The sequence below is a fragment of the Thalassophryne amazonica genome, chromosome 1 (genome assembly GCF_902500255.1).
Source record: "Thalassophryne amazonica chromosome 1, fThaAma1.1, whole genome shotgun sequence".
Taxonomy (NCBI): domain Eukaryota; kingdom Metazoa; phylum Chordata; class Actinopteri; order Batrachoidiformes; family Batrachoididae; genus Thalassophryne; species Thalassophryne amazonica.
Window position 1 is genome coordinate 13554341 of NC_047103.1, and position 24613 is coordinate 13578953.

The following is a 24613-nucleotide window of genomic DNA, read 5'->3' on the forward strand; positions in this document are numbered from 1 at the left end:
GGCAAAACCTGTTTTTCTGTGGTGTTTTTAAATAGAGTCTCAACATTGTCTGAAATGCATTTTCAGGGTTATGAGAACTTTGTTTTTGTGAAAATGCAGGAAAGGGGCGTTTCACTTTTCTTTATGTCTGAGCACATTGGATGTGGTCTAGGTCAAAAACCTGATATACTTAGACTTATCAAACCTGCTCTACATTTAATGCGCCTTTTTAATGGAGCTCTCCATCACTATGACCTAAAAAGTTGTCGACCATGGATGAAACAATTACTCTAAAATCAGCAGTCAGTTTTGGATTATTGGGTTCGCCCATCTGTGTTAATTCCTTAGCTGTTATTGATTTTCTGGCAGAACTTTAGAACAAATGTATAATTCTGGCATGTTAATGTGGACGTCCTTCCTCAGTGATGCCAAGTCTGTCCCTGGCTTTGTGAGATATTGTTTTGCTCCAGAATCCTTGGCTTAATTCTTTAGACTTCTTTTTTCCCTCTCCCTTTTAAGTGCCAAGTATAAAGAAGGCACCATTTCTTCAGGTTTGTTCTTAAATACAACTAAAGATTCTGCTATTAATTGTCAAATTGTCAGTCATTCAGAGGCTTTTAAAAGTAATTCAGATAATTTCAGGAATCTTAAATGCTGCTTATGAGGCATTCATTTGAGTGTATGTGGACCTTTGACTAACTAGTACATGAATCCAGAATTGACATGACTAGGTACAGTGGTTTTTGATCTGGGCCTGATGGTTTGAAAGAGGAGTTAAAGAAGCCATCTATGTCCACTGTGAGCAACCATCACTGAACAGAGGAGTTGCATTATGACACCAGCTTTCCCCCGTCTACAATGCAGTCCTGAAACCCTTCCCAGGTACCTCAACCCCCATTCAGTTTTTCTACAGGAAATTGCAATAGGTCACTTCTTAAGGTGCCCTGACACTTGAATGACTTTAATTCACACACTTGTACTCACTCTGGTGTGCACGAGAGTAAACTCATTGTAAACTGTGTGCAGCTTTGTGCATGTGCGCAAAGAAAATTGTGACATGTTCAAAATCTCCATCACACATTAATTACGCAAATTACGCAAACAATTCAAAAACACCTCGTGTGAGTGAGAGTGATTGAGTCAGCGCACCGCATCAGAGGGCAGCTTATCTGAACGATTATAATGACATGTTAAATCTATCATAAACATACTTTTACAGCTGCTCTCAAGAAGGGATGAACATGCAACTGTTTTACCAAACCATTACAATATAAACATGATAATTACCTGTTTAGATGGCTCCAAATACGTTCTCCACCTCATTAAGCTCGCACGAGAAAAGCAGCAGCTGAAGTGCTCCTCTGTGATTATGAAACCGATTACAGGCATTTTCAACAGCCAACTTGCACAGAAAGAGTAATCCGCTTCAAAATAATTATTTTGTATACGCAGCGTCCAGCGCACAATGCGTGGCAGCCAGTGGAACAAAGCACGGCCTTCAGCTGAGAACACAGTGGGTTTGATCCTCATGACGATGTGTGTGCAAGTGCACGGATCAAAGTCGTGCAAGTGTCAGGGCACCTTTAGAAAGGGACAAAGCCCCCACATTGGTTTCACCTGAAACCACTGATGGTGGTGACCCCCGCCTTCTTTCACACCTTGGTGCATGTGATTAGACACATGACCAGTTGTGGGTCACATACTACCTCCATGGGACAAAACCCCCCACTGGGGTTTATGTACCTGGGACGCTTCACCTTTTGTTTTTTTTGTTTTGTTTTTTTTAAACTGAAGAAGCCTTTTGGATGCGAGGTGAAATGTCTTCAAAGTCCAGTCCCTACACAGAAACATAAATGGAATAAATCTTTCACAAATCTGAAATCACATTGTAAAGAAACCTCAGCATCTCTGGGCTAATCTAGTCCAGATTTGACAACTTTTAAGTAGAATCAGTTTTGATCTGGATCAGGGCCAATGTGGTCCAGACAGTTTGGGGGTGGAATGATGAAATGTCCCTTTCTTACATCTTCAAAAACAGTTTTTACATATCAGAAAGTGCATTGCAGAAAATGTTGCGGCTTTATTTAAAATACTTAACAGACTTTAACGACTGGAAGATGTGCAAGAAGAAAAAGACGAACTGTTTCAGCGCTCAGTGGATTTCCCCTTAACTTTCCCTTTAACTGCTGAGTCAGAAGCTACCTTTCCATCACCTCATCAGCAATACCATTTGTGACTATGTATCAGGTGTGTGTGTGTGTGTGTGCGCGCGTGCGTGCGTGCGTGTGTCGCTGTATCCTATTTACTTAAAAATACTAATGTCTGGGGGCCTAAGACATAAAACAAAGTTGTCAGTTTAGAAGTATATTTCAACGTTCTCACACCTCAGATCTCTTTGCAGAAGCTCTTCTAAACAAACCTCAGGCTCATTTATCATATATGGCACGTAAGAATGGGAACTTTATTTCAGCAAATTGCTTACTACTCAGTGTTACAAACTAAATTAAAGTTTATATTGAAAAGTGGAAAAAAAATGAAGTGCTGCTGTTCTTGGCATTTTGGTTTGTGTTTCTGAGATTCTTATACAACCCCTGGCAAAAATTATGGAATCACCGGCCTCAGAGGATGTTCATTCAGTTGTTTAATTTTGTAGAAAAAAGCAGATCACAGACATGACACAAAACTAAAGTAATTTCAAATGGCAACTTTCTGGCTTTAAGAAACACTATAAGAAATCAGGAAAAAATTGTGGCAGTCAGTAACTGTTACTTTTTTAGACCAAGCAGAGGGAAAAAAAATATGGAATCACTCAATTCTGAGGAATAAATTATGGAATCACCCTGTAAATTTTCATCCCCAAAACTAACACCTGCATCAAATCAGATCTGCTCGTTAGTCTGCATCTAAAAAGGAGTGATCACACCTTGGAGAGCTGTTGCACCAAGTGGACTGACATGAATCATGGCGCCAACACGAGAGATGTCAATTGAAACAAAGGAGAGAATTATCAAACTCTTGAAAGAGGGTAAATCATCACGCAATGTTGCAAAAGATGTTGGTTGGTTGGTTGCTTTGTCTAAACTCTGGACCAAATACAAACAACATGGGAAGGTTGTTAGAGGCAAACATACTGGTAGACCAAGGAAGACATCAACGCATCAAGACAGAAAACTTAAAGCAATATGTCTCAAAAATCGAAAATGCACAACAAAACGAATGGTAGGAAACTGGAGTCAACGTCTGTGACCGAACTGTAAGAAACCGTCTAAAGGAAATGGGATTTACATAGAGAAAAGCTAAATGAATGCCATCATTAACACCTAAACAGAAAAAAACAAGGTTACAATGGGCTAAGGAAAAGCAATCGTGGACTGTGGATGACTGGATGAAAGTCATATTCAGTGATGAATCTCGAATCTGCATTGGGCAAGGTGATGATGCTGGAACTTTTGTTTTGTGCCGTTCCACTGAGATTTATAAAGATGACTGCCTGAAGAGAACATGTACATTTCCACAGTCATTGATGATATGGGGCTGCATGTCAGGTAAAGGCACTGGGGAGATGGCTGTCATTACATCATCAATAAGTTTACGTTGATATTTTGGACACTTTTCTTATCCCATCAATTGAAAAGAATGTTTGGGGATGATATCATTTTTCAAGATGATAATGCATAGAGCAAAAACTGTGAAAACATTCCTTGCAAAAAAGACACATAGGGTCAATGTCATGGCCTGCAAATAATCCAGATCTTAATCCAATTGAAAATCTTTGGTGGAAGTTGAAGAAAATGGTCCATGACAAGGCTCCAACCTGCAAAGCTGATCTGGCAACAGCAATAGGAGAAAGTTGGAACCAGATTGATGAAGAGTACTGTTTGTCACTTATTAAGTCCATGCCTCAGAGACTGCAAGCTGTTATAAAAGCCAGAGGTGGTGCAACAAAATACTAGTGATGTGTTGGAGCGTTCTTTTGTTTTTCATGATTCCATAATTTTTTCCTCAGAATTGAGTGATTCCATATTTTTTTCCCTCTGCTTGGTCTAAAAAAGTAACAGTTACTGACTGCCACAATTTTTTTTCCTGATTTCTTATAGTGTTTCTTAAAGCCAGAAAGTTGCCATTTGAAATTACTTTAGTTTTGTGTCATGTCTGTGATCTGCTTTTTTTTCTACAAAATTAAACAACTGAATGAACATCCTCCGAGGCCGGTGATTCCATAATTTTTGCCAGAGGTTGTACTTTAAAAATTGGCATAAAATTGGTCTATTTCTGATGTCATATGTCTGAAGATTTTGTAGTGCTTTATTTCTGCCAAGGATGTGTGTTTATAAGTGATTGTTGGTGTCAGACTTGACATCACTCAAACTTTTCAGCTGAGCTCCATAAAATTTGGAGGCATAAACAATCATATTGAGGAAAAAAACACTAGTTTTCCTGCTGATCTGGAGTATGTTGTCGATTCTCTGGGTCTTTGTTTACTTGTTTTTTTTTTTTTTTATAACTATATTATACATGGTGTGATGGAGCATTTTCTAAAACTAATAATAGTAATTTCTGATTGAACTTGGTGTCATGCATATCCTGTGATGATGAAATTTCATACAGAATATGAATTTGATTGGGCTACAAGTACTTAATAGTGTTGGTATTTGCCACGATTTCCAAGTGCCTTTCTAAGCCGTCAAACAGTTAATAGCAGCAGCCAGTAGGTTGAATTGATGGTACAGGATGATAATTTACATAACATACTAGCAAAGTGTTAATGCAGGTTATACTTTAAATATATTCCTGTTGAATTGCTTCTTGTTGAAATTGCTTAATGCTATGTTACAGCCAGTTAACTGATTATGTTGGGAAATGCAAATAAATCAACCCGGCTGCTGAAATCAGTGCATTTAGGGCCTGATTTACAAAAGGCTTTTGCGTGCGTGTAAGTAAAAAATGGGGGGGGGGGGGGGTGCGCAAACACCATATTTCCCACAAAAAAAAGGGGAAAAAAATGGGATTTTGGGGGTGTATCCACCCAAGTGCGCAAAACTGAGTGTTGAACATTCAAATAAGTGAGGTTTGCACATGCAACATGATTTATCAAAGCTAAAAACAATTTCAGGGGCTGAAAGTGGGTTTGTAATTTAGCACTTTTAAAAACTTGGTGCCAGCTTACCCACTGTTGCGCAATCAGTTCGCAACTTACTGTGCAACAGTAAGTCCCTTCGGCTGCTCCCTTGTTTGCACTCGGGGTCGCCACAGCAAATCCAAGGTGGATCTGCATGTTGAATTGGTACAGGTTTTACGCCGGATGCCCTTCCTGACGCAACTCCACATTACATGGAGAAATGTGGCAGGGGTGGGATTTGAACCCGGAACCTTCTGCACTGAAACCAAGCGCATTAACCACTTGGCCACCACCCCTGCGCAATCAGTGCACACACAAATCTGCAAATCTGATTGTTATTCCCTGTGAGCTGTTTGCATATGCATTTTTATATTTTCATTCTATAATCTACATTAACACAGACAACACCACAATAAAATATAAATATATAGTGGCCTGTTTTTAATGTAACAAAACATCCACTAGCAGTCAGCATCACAGTCTGTGGTCAGGAATGTGGACAGATGCTGACATATAGAACAAATAAAAATGATTCTTATTCTGTGTCAATTTCTCCAACCACAGAAGCCTATAAATATTCTCTTCATGTTCACATTAACACCAGAATCTGTTCATGCGCTGTGGAAAAACACCTCTGTGACAGGAAGGCGCATTCGAAGATCGTTGCCTTAAACCAGCAGTTTAATAATAATAATAATGATGATAATGATAATAACAAATATATTTATCCAGGATATCCTCACTTGCTACAGTGTCCAGACAAAAGAAATGGGCCCTGAGTAAGTTTCTGGCAGTGTGAGTTAAATTAATATCATTCATGCGTCTGGGTGCTTTAATCCGTGCTTGTCGCACGCTGTATCTTCTGTGAAAGACTAATCATTTTCAAGGCACTTTCATTTAATGGTAAATTGGTAAATGTTCAGTAAGTGACATTTTCAGTTAAAATGTCTTGTGTGCATACCTGCAAGTGGCTTGTTGAATTTTATTTTGCTCTTATGGTCATTAACAAACGCAAAATTCTCTTTGACATACTGCTGTCTACATCATGTTGCCACCTGCGGTCGTATTTGCTGCGTAAATCACCTGCAAAACGTTCTCCAGCCAAATTCGCAAAAGTTTGAAAATTCAACCCGGTTATCACTCGTTACACGGATCTTAGTAAATTAGTCCAGTGGTGTCTTAAATGTTTGTGTGGTAACTCACAAAAATAAGGGATGATCTTGAAGAGCTACATACAGACCCTCTGTGACTTAATCAGTGTTTGGTTGTGGAAATTATGAATTGGCTTTAAAAGTAACAACTAAATATTGTACCAAATGAAGTGATTTTCTTTAACTTTGCACTTTCATTGTTAAGACTTATGTTTCTCTTGCGTACATAAATCAATGGGTCGATGAATCTGTCTGCATTTGAAATGGTTTAACTGTCACTGGCCACATACCTCCATACAGCCTTTACATTAGCATGGACGTTGAGCAAAACATCCACTAGAGGGCACTGCTTGAAAGTTTGTGACATCAAACGTGACAATGGTCTAAGAAGTAATAATAATAATAATAATAATAATACATTTGCAAAAACACAAGTGTAGCCAGCAGTGTAGATGGAGTTATTCTGTAGTTAATTCATTTTCTGCCACTTTTCTGCCAATCCGGGTCTGTGGTCGCGGTGGCAGTAGACTGTCCTTGGCCAGGCCTCTTCACCCTTTGTCAGGGTTCCTGAGGCATTCCTAATCCATCTTGGAGATATCATTCCTACGGTGTATTCCGGGTCTTCCTCGGACACGCTGCCTCTGACCATTTGGACGTGCTTAGAAGACCTCCCAAGGGGGATCACCAGGAGGCATTCTCACCAGATGCCCAAACCACCTCAGTTGGATCCTTTCAGTGTGAACAAGTACTGGCTGTGAATCAACACCTTATTGTGGTGGAGGAGTTTGTGGGCTCCTGGTATTGCTTCCTTGGGCCAATTGGTCTCAAGTGAGGAGACAGACTGAGGGTCATTCAAAAATGACTCACTCACCCCTCCCTCTTCCAGCCTGCAAGCACCTGGTGGTTGGGCCGACAGCCATGAGCTCAAGCCAAATGAACAATGTGGTGGCGTGTCCAAGTGGACTCGCCACCCAAAGATGGACAGTGAAAGGTCTGGTGTGTTGTTTGGTGTGCATTGGACAGAAGTGTAAACCCACACAGACTGATACTGTTGGTATATAACCATAACTATAGATTCTGGCCTTCAAAGATGTTTTTCTTTTTGTAGTCAGGTATTTAGTTATTGTATTTTGTTCCAGCCTATAGGTTTGTGTGCAATTTAGTCCATATTTGGAAAGGTATGGCAGATGTTGAAGAGTACCACAACATACATCTGTGCCTTTTAGTTTCAAGTTCAAGTTTTTTTTTTTGACGTGGGCCTGGGCAATTAAACTCTCAAACAGGGATCACAAACAAATTTATGTCTGTTTCGTGATAAGACATGCAACATTTTACTGTATGGATAGGTGTTTCCTCTTGCTTTGTTTCAGATATGCAGTGCAAGCTTAGTCGTTGTGCATATTTTAAAAACATTAATGTGTTCTTGTAATTATGAAACAAGCCTATTTTTATTCACACAGATCAACACTGCATTATTCTTGCTCTTTAATAAACTCAAAAGCATAATCATATTAATAATAGTATCGGCCAATAGCAGCCAACTTGGTGTCACAGTCAGTGTTGTAGCAGAGCAAGTTTTAAAACCAGATTTTGCTCCCCTTCTCTTAAAGTATGCATTGGGGCTGTTTTTAATAGATGACACTTGATATACCTTTAGTACTGGCCAGTCAAGGTACCACTTGTACATAAATACATTTTTCTCCTCATCTTTTTTCTCCCTCATGGTAACAGAGACTGGGTCCCTTCTGTAGGGACCCAGCCATCCATGGGGCCACTGTACCCAGAGGAGCAAGTGAAAGAAAGCGCTCTCCACTTTAGAGTAAAGGTCTACTTTTATAGTGCAGCAGATAACTGAAACAATCCTTCACTTGGTGATGCAAGCATCAGATTTGACATGAATGTTCTTCATAAATCAGTGTTTGAGGAAAAAGTGCTGGCCACTTGAAAATCCAATAGGGCGGCCAGGTAGGGGTCAATGAAGAATTGCACAAGGGTCAAAATCTAAAAATTCTCCAATCATATTGAAAGCTATACCACATTATGTGTCTGGTCACAAAGTTTGCAAAAAGGTATAGTTTGGATGATCTATGACTGAATGTTCTGGAGTAATGGGGTAAAAACAGCAAGAATGGTGACAAAGGTCAATTTCAGTTTGTACAGGAGTCAAAAGTTAAAGTTGCCCCAATTTTGGTAAAACATGGTGCAAATTATTGGTTGAACTAATAGGATTAATAAATGGAATAGTTTTCACTGTGTTGAATGCTTGGTTTGCAAAGTAAATGTCAAACAATGTCGACGTCCACTGGATTCTATGGCATGTGACAGATGTTACCCTGTAACGTGACAACTGAGCATGACACACGGTTAACTCAACCAATAATTTGCATCACATTTTAGAAAAATTGTTGCAACTTTATCTTTTGACCCCTGTACAAACTGAAACTGACCTTTGTCATCATTCTTGCTGTTTTTACCCCATAACTCCATAACAGTCAGGCATAGATGGTCCAAACTATACCTTTTTGGAATATTTATAATCAGACAAATATTTTTGGAATATTTATAATCAGACAAATAATGTTATACTTTTCAATATGATTGGATCATTTATAGATTTTGACCCCTGTGTAATTCTTCATTGACCCCCACCTAGCCGACATATTGGATTTTCAAGTGGCCAGCACTTTTTCCTCAAACACTGATTTATGAAGAATATTCATGTCAAATTTGATGCTTGCATCACCAAGTGAACAATTCTGGCCAGAAATCATAGTTATCTGCTTCACTATTAAAGCTATTTGACATTTTGCACATAACAGTAACAAAGAGAATGAATGTATCTTTAACAACTAAAATATCATTCAATCACGATTACTGTGTCCTTGTCTTAAGCCGTGGTCACAACCCGCCGTACTTGCACGTGCGTGCAGTCTACTTGCAAAAACGTGGGCTAAATTTGGAGATCCGTACTTCGTAAGTACTGCCTCAGTACGAATTTAGGAGCACGCAGACACGCCATAGAGGTTTTAGTGCATGCAGAACCTTCGCTGTGGTCAGGCTGCGGATTCACCAGCAGTACAGATAACGCACGTTGTGAGTACTGCCTCAGTATGGATTCAAAGCAGCACATTTTCATTCAATTACTATTGAATTAACCAAATCCGTACGTAGGCGGTACAGATTTGGAGGCCGACAGACTTGCATGCACAACGCAGCTTCTCACTTGAACTTGGACATTATTTCCAAACGTCAGCAACACACACTCCACAGCTTCAGTCTGTTAACTAGCTGTAACTTTTCGAGGCACGTAAACACTCGTACAATTGACTGCTGCAGGCTGGACATGCTCATGCATCGCCGACGCCAAAAAACACCTGCCGCTCCGGTCCCGCTCATAAAAAAAGAAAAGCGACCCCCCCCCCCCCCCCCCAACACACACACACACACACACACACTGTATTACTGTCATCTCTCTTTATCGTTACACTCCTAGAGACGTGCGTTGAACGTACTCCCTCCCTCCTCTTGCTACTGCCTCCGTACGTTTTCACAAAAACGTACTGGCCGTGGCATCCGCAGAAAACGTACGGCGAAAAAAAAAATGCACGGTGGGTTGTGACCGGGGCTTCACTCTGACAATGTTGCAGTAAATACAATTAATGAGACTTTTGTGGTCTCTGTCCACAGTCAGACAATTTATCACACAGTCTATCAAATTAAAAAACAAAAACCTTATCTGTGATGGCAGGTTTGACTAACTGCATGTTCCTGCTGAGGGGGAGTGTTTTTTTTGTTTTTTTTTAATCACCTTACACATTACAAGCTAGTTGTTACCCATTTATTGTTGTCAATCAAATAACTTATGATTGTGTATTGCTTTAAGGCAGTTTTTTTGCGCAGTTCAGTGTTGCCATTATTCTTTTTTCAAGGTGCTAAATTGTTTTGTTTTTTCATATATATAAAATAATTTTTTTAGTGCAAATAATAAGCCCACTGGTCTCTTCAGGCTTCAGTCATTATGCATTTCAAACTGGCAGCATTTCTAACTTGATAAATATTGAAATCAAGCCACAGGAGTTCTGTGACAGAGTTCTGCTTTTTTCCAGTTTTTTTAGGTCATTTTTTAGATTAGTGCAAACCTGTTGTGTTGTAAATTTCTTTTAGCTGTTGTTTCCTTTAGCTGTTTCTAGGTCATTTTTTAGATTAGTGCAAACCTGTTGTGTTGTAAATTTCCTTTAGCTGTTGTAATGTATTATGTTATTTAGGTCAGGCACCAATTTGGGCACCCCCAACGCGCCATTAGGCTCGGTTGCATTAGTGGAGGACCATAGTTTTTTGGCAGAGACAACGCTGCGTGAGTTACCTATTTGCAGAGGGTTTCTACTTTATCAGAGATGGATGTTGCGTGGGGTTGACAGTGATTCCTGCAGAGTGGGGATGTTTAAGTGGTATTATTGGGCAAGGGCTAGCTACCTAGCTGCTATGTGTTGTTCTTAGAAGATGTCTGCTTATGTTAAGTAAGTTTGGCCAATTCCTGTCATGTGTATTATACTTGCATAGCACTGCAGTTATTGGTGTTTCACTGATATTAATGTATTAATAAGCACTGTGTGTTTAGGATTTGTATTGAAAATCAGTTTTATTTGTGTTTCTGTCTTGCAGAAACCATTCATTTGTCTATTCATCCATCCATTCATCCATACTATTCATTCAGACCATTCTCAATAGTTTCTGGATGTGTTTCATTCCAACTACTGTGCATCCTGAGCCATTCAAGTTAATCTCTTGCGCAACAAATCTAAAGGCTCTGAACTGTTCCTGCATGTCCATGCTTACTCTCTGACCAGAGTTCTGTGGTGGATAAAGTAGATCAGCAAATTGTAAATTAACAATTTTCTACGTATCACATTCCCACGTGTACGCAGTTCTGTATTATAGACCGATGTACTTTCAGGTCATTACCAGACTCTGATGTCGTGAAATCTGGGTCCGTCATGCACTTGGTTTTTGTACTACGTGTTAATGGTGTTGTTACCTTTGCACCGCAAGCTGTTAACGACCAGCCATAAATGGGTGATTCTTAGACTACGGGCACTTATTATGTCCCTTGATCATATTGTATGAAAAACAGACAAAAGGGGAAATTTCACACTTTTATAGTTATCTTGACAATGAAAGTGTGTTAAGAAATTTGTTCTAGTAGTCTATGATGACTTTTTCACCTTTTTTCAGCATCATTATATGCAAATATTGTTTTGTGCTTGTCCCACACCCAGACTTTTGATCTTCAATGATAAAAATGAATGGTAAAGAAACATTTTTTCTAATGTTTTAAAATATCTCTGAATAAAATATCAGTAAAATAATCAAAACATAATTGGGGTGTTCAATGTCATACAACTGTTGTGATTTTTCTTAAACAAAATGTAGTTGTCCCACACTATTGCTGTAATTTCCACCACAACACTGTAATGTCCCTAAACAGTTTGTATGAAAGATTGTTTGGGTAGTTTCTATGAAGATAAACAGTGACATCAGAGCACATGTATATAGTGCCAAATCACAACAAACAGTTGCCCCAAGGCGCTTTATATTGTAAGGCAATGGTGTGGTGGAAATTACATTTACAAGGCCAATAATGCCCGTAGTTAAAGAATCACCCAAATAGGTTGTCTCTTTTGTTTTTTGTTTTTTTTTTGTGCCAAATAGCAATATAGCAAAATGGCTAACAGGATTTTGGACTGTAAAGACAACTCGCGGCTTAGACTCTATCAACTCTGTAGTGAAGAATCGTTTCAGGTGGGATTGGCTTGATGGTGTTGTGCAAACCAAGCTAGCGGGAAGAGAGGACACTTGTATTGCATCCTCTGCGAATGTTTTGGCAAGCTTGATTTTTCTAGAAAAGTGTTGTGCGTTTTCTGCCAAGATTCCATTAGTTACACTTTATGTGGCGTGAAAGCATTGGAGAGTCATGTCGCTAGCAGTAAACATTGTAAAGTTATAAAGACCAGACAGACAAACAACATGCTTCTCAGTTCTAGCAAATCCTCAAAGATGTAAAGACAAGACCAGAGGTGGCCAAACCAATCATATCTGTAGATGACAGGTCAAAAAATTCAGAAGTAAATAGATTGAAGTATATTCATGTAATAAAGTGGTTGTGCAGTACTTTACAGTTATGATTACTTTCTGTTACTTTATGTTGAAAAGATATATTTGTAAATTCTTATGAGAATGCTACTAGAGTAGTGATTTTGATTAAGGAAAATTGTTTTTTTTTTTTTTTTTTTTTTTTTTGTCCTTCTCACCAAAATGGGTGCTGCACTCACTGCAATTTATTGTCTAGAATAGCCCCATGTTGCATCTCAGAGCTTCTAGAATTCAAAAATTTTCTGGGGGAGTCATGCCCCCAGACCCACCTCGTAATTTTGGGTTTCAGCTTCTTTTTCTTTTTTTTTCCCACCACTTTCATGCCTGAATCCAGTGTTTGTTTTCGGGGGGGGGGGGGGGGGGGGGTGTGTGAATACTTTGTGCCATATCACCCTTTTCGTCAAGTGGTCCATTGTTTAGGCTAGAAGCCAATTCCGTTTTTGTTTGTTTGTTTGTTGTTGTAGTAAGACTCGGGACTTGAGACTCAGGACTTGAGAAAATCTGGGATTCAGTCTTGATGTAGAAATGAGCCCATTACCTTTGTGAAGTCAATTCCAGTCTCTCTGTTATTGCTGGTCAAAGTGAATCAGTGTTAGTCTGGCTGTATACAGTTGAGTGATATTAAGAAAGTTAATGTATGTATAATATGATTTCCTTGTCAAACATGAAGGTGACTGCTACATTATATCAGTGTGAAACACTGCATTCTATTTGGTTGGTTTGGTTGTTTGTGGCCACACCACTGTAACTGGATTTAAGCTGTTTTATTTAAGGGCTACTGTCAGGGCAACAGGGTTGGACTATTTTGTGTGAAATGAAAATGTGGGTCAACCTTTGCTGACATATTTCATAAATTGGAGATATGAAGATGGATGACAAAATAACATGCCTGTTGGATCACCACGAGGTGCCGAAACAGCTTTAATATACCTTTTTTATGTTGGTTTTTCAAGTTTGACATGAACGTGGTCACTTTTTTTTTTTTTTGCAGGTGAGGATGAATTTTGTTTAGTACATTGGATTAATACCTCTGATAGATTTGCAGTTTGGTTAACGGGCAGTCGGCGGTTGATACAGTGGGAATGACATACAACAAAAACTAAAGTTTGTCAGGCGAACTTGCTTGATCCATGCAACTGTTATTGATGGCAATGTGACATAAATATTTGCACAAAACACGCAGCTTCAATGGAAAAAAAATATATTCTTTTTTTGACGGTTCATCGCCAAATGCTGTGACTCATGTTTTCTTCAGGGTAGGTCAAAATTGGTTGTTATACAAAAGCATTTTCCAATCAAAGGCCCAGATATTTACAATCATGTGGGGGTTGTGCCCTCAGTTCACATTATTCATCACAAGTTATGGATTATATCCAGCAAGTAATCAATGCCACAGTTGGCACATATCGTATTTTTTCAAGTATAAGTCGCACCTTTTTTTTTTTTTTTGCATTTTCAGCTCTTGGGATTTTTGTGCATTGTTGTGGTGTACTTTCATTGTTGGCATTTATTCTTTTATTAGTTTATTTTGTTTTGTGCTCTGATTCCTAGAAAAGTCCTATATAAATAGTCATGATTCTTATTATTAGTAATGAATGTGTGATTTTGACTTTATAAGTCGTGCTGGAGTATAAGTTGCTAGAGCTCCCAAACTAGTCAAAAAGAAGAAAAAGGAAAATACAGTACATAAAAATAGATACAAATATACATCTTAAGAAAAAAATTAGACAGCCAAAAACAAAACAAAACAGCAAGGACGTCAAAGATCATTTTAAGATGATAGTATTGCAGATAATCTATTTAAATTGTTACATGATGGGACTGATTTTTAAGTAGTTTTAAAGCTGTTTCAAATGGGTTTAAAACCAAAGATTGGCTGTTGCATATTTGTTTTAAATGGCTGAAAACTAATGATGAATTAACTGAAACAATACATAAACTGGCTACTTTGAACTGTTATTTTGGTTGAAATACACAATTTATAGTCAGCTAAGGTAACTAAACTGTTAATCTGTGATGAATGTTTTTAAAAAATAAAGAAAATGGCTGTAGCCTAATTAAAAAATACTTGAATGTTTGTAGTTATTACACTCACTACATGTCTCTTTATGCATCTAGAACAAAATTCTGTGCACTTTTTGAATGTAAATAATGTGACATGAAAGGAAAAAAAAAATCTTCAAACAGTAATTGTTCTCTATTTTCATTACAATTTAATATTTCAGAAAGTTATTTTTGCTGCAGGTCTCCAAGTAAAACACATTTCATTACATCAGTAAGGGTGTCCCACTTAAAGTGTGCCAAACCCACATGCTGATGATCCACAGTGGATCTACATGTGGAGTGAAAAAATGGAGAAGCCAAAATAATGTATTTTCTCAGGCGTTGTAACACAAACCTGATTCAGTAGACTTTCCAGAACTAATTTATGTATCACTCAGAGCTAGTGTTGTGCAGCAAACGTGACTTAATTTATTCTTCCACTGAGGAGCCGTTTTGTGCTGCTTTGGTCAGTCCAGGCCTCATAAACAACTCTAAACTCTTTATCAACACTTGAGACAGTATTGACATTACTGAATGTACATTAACCAGTTTCCCATGTTGTCCAGAACGTTGACTTGTCTGTAGTCAACTGTTACAAAAATAGAGGGTCTTCCACCTCGTCATATTGAAGTGGTTTCAAACCTGAAGTTTGTGGATATTTAGCCTCCTTATTTTGAATATTTGCATTCATTTATAAGCAGGTGTTGTTTTTGTGTTTAAATAAATGTTAGGTCAGTAGGTAGGATCTCATTTACTTCCTAACCTTTTGTTTTGAAGTAAAGGAATTTAAAGTATGAACTTTGTGATTGTTAAAGTAGTACATACTACTGCATACTCTACAGGTCAGTGAGAATAGTGTTGATGGTTCCTCACTGTTTCTTAAATTGATAAATTGTTTTCTTGGATTCGCCGGTCTTTTTTTAGTACATACTGTTCTTTAAATTATTTACAATGTTCTCATTGTCTCACTTTGTTTTGACTGAACTTCAACAGAATTGTAACTACTGCAGATTGTTTTTTTTGAAGGGGGGTGTGTGTGTGTGTGTGTGTGTGTGTTTATATTTATATGATCCCATTATCTGAATGGAATCTTATGTGTTGAATCATTTGAATTAATCTGAGCAAGAATGCATATATACAGTGCTTTTTAAAACACACTCGCCTTTCCAGGCTTTCTACATGTTTCTGTATAACATAAAAAAACCACTAAATGTATACACTTCAATCTCAAAACATGAACTAAATTACATACTTATCCTTTGAATACACCACAAAAAATCACTTCTGCAGCAAGGTGGCTTTAGAAAAACTGGAGATGGATACAAAACAGTTTTCCACACAGTTTTGCTGACTGTCCCGTTGGCTAAAAGTTAAATTATTAAGAAATGGAAAATGAAATGTGGTAAATCTCTATTGGGCCAAATGACCGTGCATGATAGAGATGAGTGAGGGAAGCCACCAACATGCCCATGACAACTCTACAGGAAATCCAAGCTTTCAGAGCTGTGATTTGAGATGTCCATATCACCTTAAGTTGTCATGAGAGTCTTGGTGGATTCTGTCACAAGCCTTTGTGCACTTTGACTCACTTTTGAGAGTGACCTGTTCCAAGCAGGTTTGCTGGACTTTTTTAAATAACTGCACACTCCAAAAATAAAAAAAAAATGGGGAGGTATACAGGAGTCATGCTGTCAGTCTGTCCGTGAATCTCTTTCTGAACTGGATTTCAATGAAACTTCACAGGATTGTTGTAGCACACCACTTGAAGGTTTGCATGAAGGAAAATAATTATGTTCCAAGCTTGTCATTAATACCTCATTTTACAGTCATGTTTGCTGAGTCTAACCAGGTGGTTAATTCCAATATTTACGACCGCCGACATGTAATACATGCAAACAACCAGTATGCCAGAGCAGAGGGTATAGGTTTGAGAGCAGAGTTGATTTAATTAAATTCTGACTCTGTGATTTTGTGTCATTCTTGTATCATCACTGTATCTTGGCCTTTTCTACAATGGACTGGCTGTAAAAGTGAATTATTTTGTGGTGTATTAAAAGGGCTTAAGTGCAGTCAGTTAGTTTTGATTTTAATTTAGATTGTATTAAAGATTTGATTTCATATTAAGATTGGAAGAGCCTAAATTTCTAAAGGTTTCTTTAAGGTGAGCATTTTTATTGGCACTGTGTGTTTGTGTTAAATAACATGTAACATTCAGATTCTTGATTGCTACGTATACACTGGTGAAAGTAATGAATCTGAGAAGTCACAAAGGTTTTAATCAGATTTCTCAAAACCTGATCACATTGACTTTTCCAAGCCAACACCACAGTGTTTTTTTTTTTTTAATCTCTTAACACTGAGAGTCTGCCATGGAGGCTGACGTATTATCTTTGTTGTAGATGAGTGTGCTTAAACCTATAACTGATGCCTGTTGATATTTAATATAATAATAATAATAATATGGTGTGCCTTTGAAGCTATATCCAATAATTATTATTTGTGTGTTGCATCTTTTGACATATGCTAGTTCATTCACTCTCAGAAATCTTGAAAATTTGGAAACTTGTCAAATGCAGTAGCATTTAGCATTTAATCGGTTTTGTTTTAAACTGTTTGTGTTTCTGTAAGTGGAATTGCATATTAAATTGACAATAAATCAGTTTTTAAATAAACACTTGTCCTTGCTTCTTTTCGACTCAAGGTTTTTTGTAGAGCACACCAATTGGCATTGTATAAATTGGTTTGTGTTTTTTGTTTTTGTTTTTTAGAGAAAACAATTAGAGGGGGGTAAAAAGACAAGTTTCTGAGTGAAAGAACTAGCAGCATTTCTTTACATTTTGTCAGCATTTAGTTTGACACAACTGTATTTTCCGGAGTATAAGTCATACCTTTATTAAAAAAAACAAAAGCCTTTTGCAGAGAGAGCGAAAAAAACCCATATACGTATGTGTTACACTGGAGTATATGTCACACTTTTTTCTGGATTATCAACTTTGTAATTTGGGTTTTGTGCATTGCAGAGTTCATTTTGTTATTGCTACTTATTCTTTTATTATTTGAGTTTATTTTGTGTTGTGCTTTGATTAAAGGAAAATTCTTACATAAATAGTCATGATAGTTATTATCATTATATTAACATTGAATGTGTGAATCTCCTCCCCCTTTCAGTATATAAGTCACCCTGGAGTATAAGTTGTAGGACCTCCCGAACAAGTAAAAACTCCGGAAAATATGGTACTTTGGTGTTAAAATCTTTACAACTACCTAATACAGTTGTTACTATACAATATTTTCAAAGTATCTTCAAGCTAGTGTTGTTTCGGTTCCTGACTTCATGGATGATTAACACATATCCAATTAACAGATTTTTATGTCTTTTAAATGGTACTAGAACTAGATTTGTCTTTTTATGGAAAACTGCATGTTTTCTATCAGTAATAACTAACATTTGGCATAATCTTCATATTTTGGTTATTCTGTATTTTTTTATTTTACAAAGGCAACAAGCAGACATCATGTGTCGCTCATTAGAAGGCTTCAGAGGAGTAAAGCGTATGCTCTCTCTCTGCTGTAGGGACCCAGGCATCCTTGGGGGCAGGGTTTGGAAACCCTTTTGCCTCAGCAGTGGGCACTAGCTTGGGCTCGTCTACCCTTGGAGGTATCGACTGTTGTTTTTTTTTTTTTTTTATGACCATTCCGTCTCTTCTCTTTCACTCTTTGCACCCTCCAGACTCTGGTAGCAGGAACTGTGCATTGGTGTGAGTGATGCCGTTTCCTTCTGCAACGTGTAAAGTGCATTGAAATGACAAAAATCAAGTTGCCAGCCGCTTGCTGCCTTCCTAGTTTGTTTGTTTATATTATAACTGCCTGTTTTAACAGCTTGTCAAGTTGTTCTGTTAAAATGGTGTCCTGCTTAATGCATAATTTCACTTTTTTAACAACCTTACTCCCAGTCAACTCCAGCTTGCATTTGGCAACTGCTTTGTTTGTGGAAAAATACTTTACTGTATGTTGAAACTTTTATTTTTGGAAGAGCAGCCCGAAAACCTACCATACAATCAATGTTTTGATGCCACCAACCCACTATTTTAAAACATTTGTCTGACTGGTTGAAGAAATGCTTCCAGCTAGGTGTGTTTTTCGAACATACTGGTGTTTATAAAACCTCTGCCAGTTAGGCTGGAGCCGTGCTGCACTATAAATTGTTTACTTAATGTAGTGACTCATAGGTTTGTTAACATATATTTTTCTTTACATACATATTTGAAAACTACACACTTTGAAATGGCTTCTGAAGGGAGGAATCCACAAAACGATGTATCCATTTTTGTACCCCCCCCCCCCCCCCCAAAAAAAAAAGGTGGTTATGGCCACCATCTTGGGTTTCCAAAATCTGTCACCTTTGGAAATAGCCGGGTTCCTTGTGTAATTCTGTTAAAGGTTCTTTTTTTTTAGATTTGGTAAACTATCCATTTGGGGTATGAAATGAGGAAAACAAAAGTGTCAATTTTTGTCAGAGGTTGTTATGGTGGCCATGATGGATTTCTAAAAATGGAAAGCTTTGGAAACCAACTTTTCACTCTTTGGACTTCTAGGTAACCGAGGCTCATGTCTGAAGTGACAAAATAAGAATTTTGGAGGGCAAGGATACAAAGATACTAATTAGAAATTGTGGAAGAATAGTAATAGTATTAGTAATTTTGGATTTTTATTGTATGTAGCTGATGTCATTGACTTGGACACTTGATCCATGATCGTGTCTTCTTTACAAATCAGATGCAGGTATTTGTGTCTATTTAAAAAATAAAATGTGTTCAATTCTTTGTGGAATTGGTACCAGAGACATTACCCCTTAAAGAATGGTGCTGTTATTTGTTGACTGCATACCACAAAGTCAACCTACAAATAACCAAACGATAAAGTGAAAAGTTTGTTTCTAAAGGTCACCAACCCTTTTGGGGGGAGGAATTTTTTTATTTTTATTTTTTAAATTCTTCATTTCATAACATTTCTACAAGTTTATAGTTTACCAGATCTCCAAAAAGCTTAATGAAATTACACAAGGAACCTGTCTATTTCTAAAGATTGAACATCACAAGCAGTGTTTATTTTGAATCATCATAAATGCAAGAACACGTAAAAAAAACTACACTACAAAATGTTAAGGTTCAGGGAAATGCCGGTTGGGCTCATATAGAACACGACTGACGGTGCTCAATTGATAATCATCAGTAACCTGTCAATCAGTTTGTTGGCGTGTCTTATAAGAGCAGCGCCCCCCCCCCCCCCCCCCCCTCAAAAGCAGTTGGTTTATTGATTAAAGCTTCACACTGGTGTCACAACAAAAGATGTGTGTGAAGGATTGAATGATTCCAGTCGGATGCCGTGCTTGTGCAGGTTCTGAGGTAACTTCTTACGATTAGTGCTGTGTAAATATAATATTCTGAAACCATTTTAGGCAGTGTACAGGCACGACACTATGTACACAGAAATGTATTTTGTGCAAACCAGAATCTCCAGTCTGCCTCATGTAAATAGCTTCGCATTCATTGAATTTAAAACTTCTAATTTTTCCATCACAAAAATCTAGTTAACACTGGATTTCTGTGAGAATTCAGCTGACAGGCGAGTGCAGCACTCAGGCGCTTGAATGCTAACAGTGTTTTAATATGAGGACCGTTGTAAAACTGACCTTTACCTGCTGGACCTCCTCAAGTTTGCACCTGGTTGAAAGTGGTTTGAACGCAAAGCGGGAAGCTGTTCCGTGCACTGCGCGGCCTGTCAGACAGACAGACAGACGGACGTTAGGCCGCCTGCTGCACCTTCACTTAGACTGCCACTTGTTCTTGGCTAATTCTCGGCTGTGAGGCGCCACTCCTTGATTTCACTCCTTGTCAGCTAAAAGTCGCTCTCGCCTGCAGGTTTTGGTGGCGGTCCAGGTTTTGGTGGGGGAGGGTCTTCTTTCGCCTTCTCTTCTGCCAGTAAGCCCACAGGAGGCAGCCTGAGTGCAGGTACACACACAGATCTTGCAAGATGTTTTTTTTCCCCTCCAGTGTTGCCACAGTTACTTTGAAAAAGTAATCCAATTACTGATTACTGATTACTCCTTGAAAAAGTAACTTAGTTACTTTACTGATTATTCAATTGTAAAAGTAACTAAGTTAGATTACTAGTTACTTTTTTAGTTACTTTTCCCAGCTGCCGACAACAACCCTCTGCCACCTCAACATGACAATGATACCTGTTTTGCCAAAACTTACTTTATAGTCGCCCTTTCTTGACTTCAATGAAAATAAATACTTGTTTTATAAAAAGTAAAATAAAGACCTCTTTCTTGACCTCATATTTAACTGTTGACAGCACTGTAACAGTAAAACTTGCAATTTCTAACCTACATTGTTTATAAATGTAACTATTAAATTCATTCTAGCATTTTTCTAACATTTAAATTCTCTCTAAATATTTTACTTGTCAAAATTAATATTATTTTAAGTAGTATTAGTAGTTAGTATTAGTAGTAAAAAAAGGCTTCAAAACTGGACCTTTAATCTAGGGGTGTTGTGAGGGGGGCACATCCCTCCCCCACGCCCCCATTCCATCTGGATTCGCCCCTACTTTGGCGTTTGAGCACAAAGAATGGATAACATTTATTTATGCAGAAAACGTGACCAGATTTACAGGTAAGAAAGTTTTATTGTGTTTTCACATCATGTGGTCCTCAGAAAGAGAGTTTAGGTGCATTTGAGTGGAAAATAGTGTTAGTTGTTGACGCGTCGCGGAGGATCAGCTGTTTTAACGTGCAGATACGGAGCGGCTCAGCTCAGAATTCTAAATAAAGGAGGAAAAAAAGTATAAAAATGTCTTTGTAAAGCTCAGTGCAGGTGTGCTGATCACCGTGCTTTAAGAGGAGACGACGAGTCGAGCAGCTGCAAAAAACCGTGGATGATAAGCTCACAGCTCGCTTAAAGTGGGCAGTTCAGTCGAACCCCGACCTCCTGCTTATAGACCAAGTTTAATGCTGCTATCGACCCACAATGAAAAATAATAGTAACGCACAGAGACATGGAGAAGTAACTTTAATCTGATTACTGATTTGGAAAGATTAACGCGTTAGATTACTCGTTACTAAAAAAAAAGTGGTCAGATTGGAGTAACGCGTTACCGGCATCACTGTTCCCCTCTGGCTTTCTGAGCTTGAGGTGGATGTGTTGTATTTCAGCTTGCTGCAGGATTCGTACACACAGTTTAGTAATGCACCATCAGGTTTGGAAGCATGTGATGGGTCTGCATCATGGAGCGTCCACCACCTTCCCGAGTGGTGAATGCCAAAGCAGATCTACCATCAAGCTTATAGCTGCAGAAACAGCGCAAAACTAATAATTAATGGGCATTCGGAAAGTGCGAACCTCAACTTTCTACGTTGTGCATTTTGTGCCTTTTTAAAGAAAATTTATAAACCCAATTGAACATTACCCCAAGTTGGTTTGAACTTTTATTTGTATTTGTTCTAACTCCTGCATATTCCTGGATGTTATTGCAATAAATACGCCCAATTTTATTTTTTCATAACCGGAGGACTTTATTACATGTGCATTACATCTTATGGGTTCTATTGCACTTATAGTCATTTCTGTAAGTGTTGGGACAGTGAGTGAAATTTAGAATACTGAAACAATACTGCATTAACTATTTATTTAGGAATTGTAGCTGTTTTCAGATTTGAAGTATATCAAGGCTTGAGTCTCTCATGTCTTCTGGAAAACTATCTGAAATTTCACTTCTAAAAAAGAAAAATCCTGTATAACTGGTGGTGCGGAAGCGAATGTGCAGTTTCTCCAGTCACAGCCACCTAAGCCAGAAGAGCATTCAGAGATTTCTGATGTGCCATTCCGAACCTGGATTGGCGGACATAATCATAATTAATATTAATAATTGAGTCTTCCATGCCCTAATATCTATCTGTGGTGCGAATTTGGTGAGAATCTGTGAAGTAGTTTTGACGTAATCCTTCAAAGCCTATATAAAGTGAATCTTGATCCAGGATCCGGATCACCTCAATTTCAATTTTCAACTTATTTTCATTTATATAGCGCCAAATCACAACAGAGTTGCCTCAAGGCGCTTTACACAAGTAAGGTCTAACCTTACTAACTCCCAGAGCAGCAGTGGTAAGGAAAAACTCCCTTTGAGGAAGAAAACTCAAGCAGACCAGACTCAAAGGGATGACCCTCTGCTTGGGCCAAAATGTAATGGTGCCTTCCATGGCCTAATATGTTATCCGTGGTGAAAATTTGGTGAGAATCTGTGCAGTAGTTTTGATGTAATCCTGCTAACAGTAATCCTTCAAGCCTACATAAAGTGAAACTTAATCCGAATCCGGATCAACCCAAAACTTAATGGGTTCTTCCGTGGCCTAATGTCTATCTGTGGTGAAAATTTCATCAAAAGTGGTTATTTGTGGTTTTGATGTAATCCTGCTAACACACAGACAAGCAAATAAACGCAGGTGATTTTATTATGTCCTTGGCGTAATAACTTCTTCAGAGCAGTGCATGTAATTTTGTTGACACTATAAACAAATTGTGATTGTTTGCAGTCAACTGTCCAAATACATATGGACCCAGCTTGTGGTCCTCTCTAACCTTTGGCCTTTTCCGTCTTTGTGTGTCTTGTTGCTTCAGGTTTTGGCAGCAGTAGCATGTCAGGGTTTAACTTCAGTAACCCCGGCATCAACCCGTCGGCCGGCCTGACCTTTGGTGTGTCCAATCAACCTGCCACCGCCTTTGGCACGGGGACCCCCCTAATCCAGCTGAAGAAGCCCCCCGCTGGCAACAAGAGGGGCAAGAGATAGAAGCAGTAAGAGAGAGAGAGAGAGAGATAAACCATGTGACTGACCAGCATGTCACTTTGTAGCGGTTGTGGCCTGATCGCCATAACAACTGTTATTAAACTCCACAACAACAGAAATGTACAAACGTCAGCTTTTTTTAATGATTGTGAACATGTTTAAATAAGGGTCACCCGTTTGAAATTTGTCAAAGCGTATGCCTGTTAAATAATAAAAACTCACTGGTTACAAGCAGCATTTTTATTTTAAATCAAACATTATTCTGTGATCTGTTAATTTTCCCTTTTACTCCAAATTGTCAATAATTCAGCCAGTGTAGCCCCTTTGGATTTGATATAACTGGCGCGTACGTTCTTATTAAAGCTGGGAAACTGTTAAATTACATTTCTGCTTTGAAGTCCAGCTGTTTTTAAACCGAAAAAAAGTGTGTTTTTAGCATTTGTAGGCGCATATTTTTTACACCAGACTGCACTACCAAAGTGAAATGAGCTGCAGATTTTATTTTATTTTTTGACATTGTGCTGCGATCGGCTCATGTCATCAGTTTAAGCACGACTGACGTGACTCACAGGTGTTACTCATTGGCACCACCTAATGGCAGAGATGCTGAACTACAGGATATACGTTCATAGTTGTGGTCCTTTTTGTAGGGAATTTGGGACCAACAAGCAGGAGCGCAGCTTCATATCATCTTTGAAAGAACACGTGACGATTCATAGTTTTGGGGGGGGTTTTTTTGTTTGTTTTTTTGTCGTCATTGGACAAGGGTGGGTTTGGGGGGGGGGGGGGGTTATTTTTATATATGACGTGGGCATCAAATTTAGACAGCTTTGGAGTATTCTATCATTGTGTCCTTTGTCCGTCTTGCTCAGGTCCATCTTTTGGTGTTTTTTTGCAGTGTATTTGTTGGCCGAGGAAACAACGATACTAACGTTACACGCTTCAAAATACATGTTGAATCAGAAAAGGGAATTCAGCATTCAGATTGTAGGATCTTGGCCCGATTTATGTGTGTGCTGGAACAGGTTTTGGGTTGCCTGGTCATGTGAATGAGCATAAAAACGAGTTTGTCTTTTATCTTGTAGCTCCCCAAATTCTTTTGTTTCTTTGGTTGGAGCAGATTTGTTTTTTTTTAAGTGTTCTGTTAGTTGTGCTCTTTCTAATTTCACTATGTAAACGTGTATTTTCAAGAGGCTGTTTAATAATAAAACCATGACTAAGGTTTTGCATCACTTTGGTGAATGTTTACAGTTGAAGGCTTTTATTTATTTATTTTTTTTTTTTAAACATTGACACCTTTCAATCAGTAAGGAGGTTTATTTC

The 24613-nt window shown here is 38.2% G+C and overlaps 1 protein-coding gene across 3 annotated transcripts in view; it reads left to right on the forward strand.

The window, feature by feature from the left end:
* The window catches only part of nup58 (nucleoporin 58), a 47014-nt gene extending 23029 nt beyond the window's left edge, over positions 1 to 23985 (forward strand). The window contains exons 12-14 of one of the 3 annotated variants that reach the window (XM_034164772.1): positions 18017 to 18100; positions 20364 to 20453; positions 23124 to 23985. In XM_034164772.1, the coding sequence (XP_034020663.1) occupies positions 18017 to 18100; positions 20364 to 20453; positions 23124 to 23293 (344 nt within the window). In that variant the 3' untranslated portion in view covers positions 23294 to 23985. The remainder of the gene's footprint in view (positions 1 to 18016; positions 18101 to 20363; positions 20454 to 23123) is intronic. The other 2 variants (XM_034164855.1, XM_034164931.1) reach the window with 2 other exon arrangements.
* The last annotated feature ends 628 nt before the right edge of the window (positions 23986 to 24613 follow it).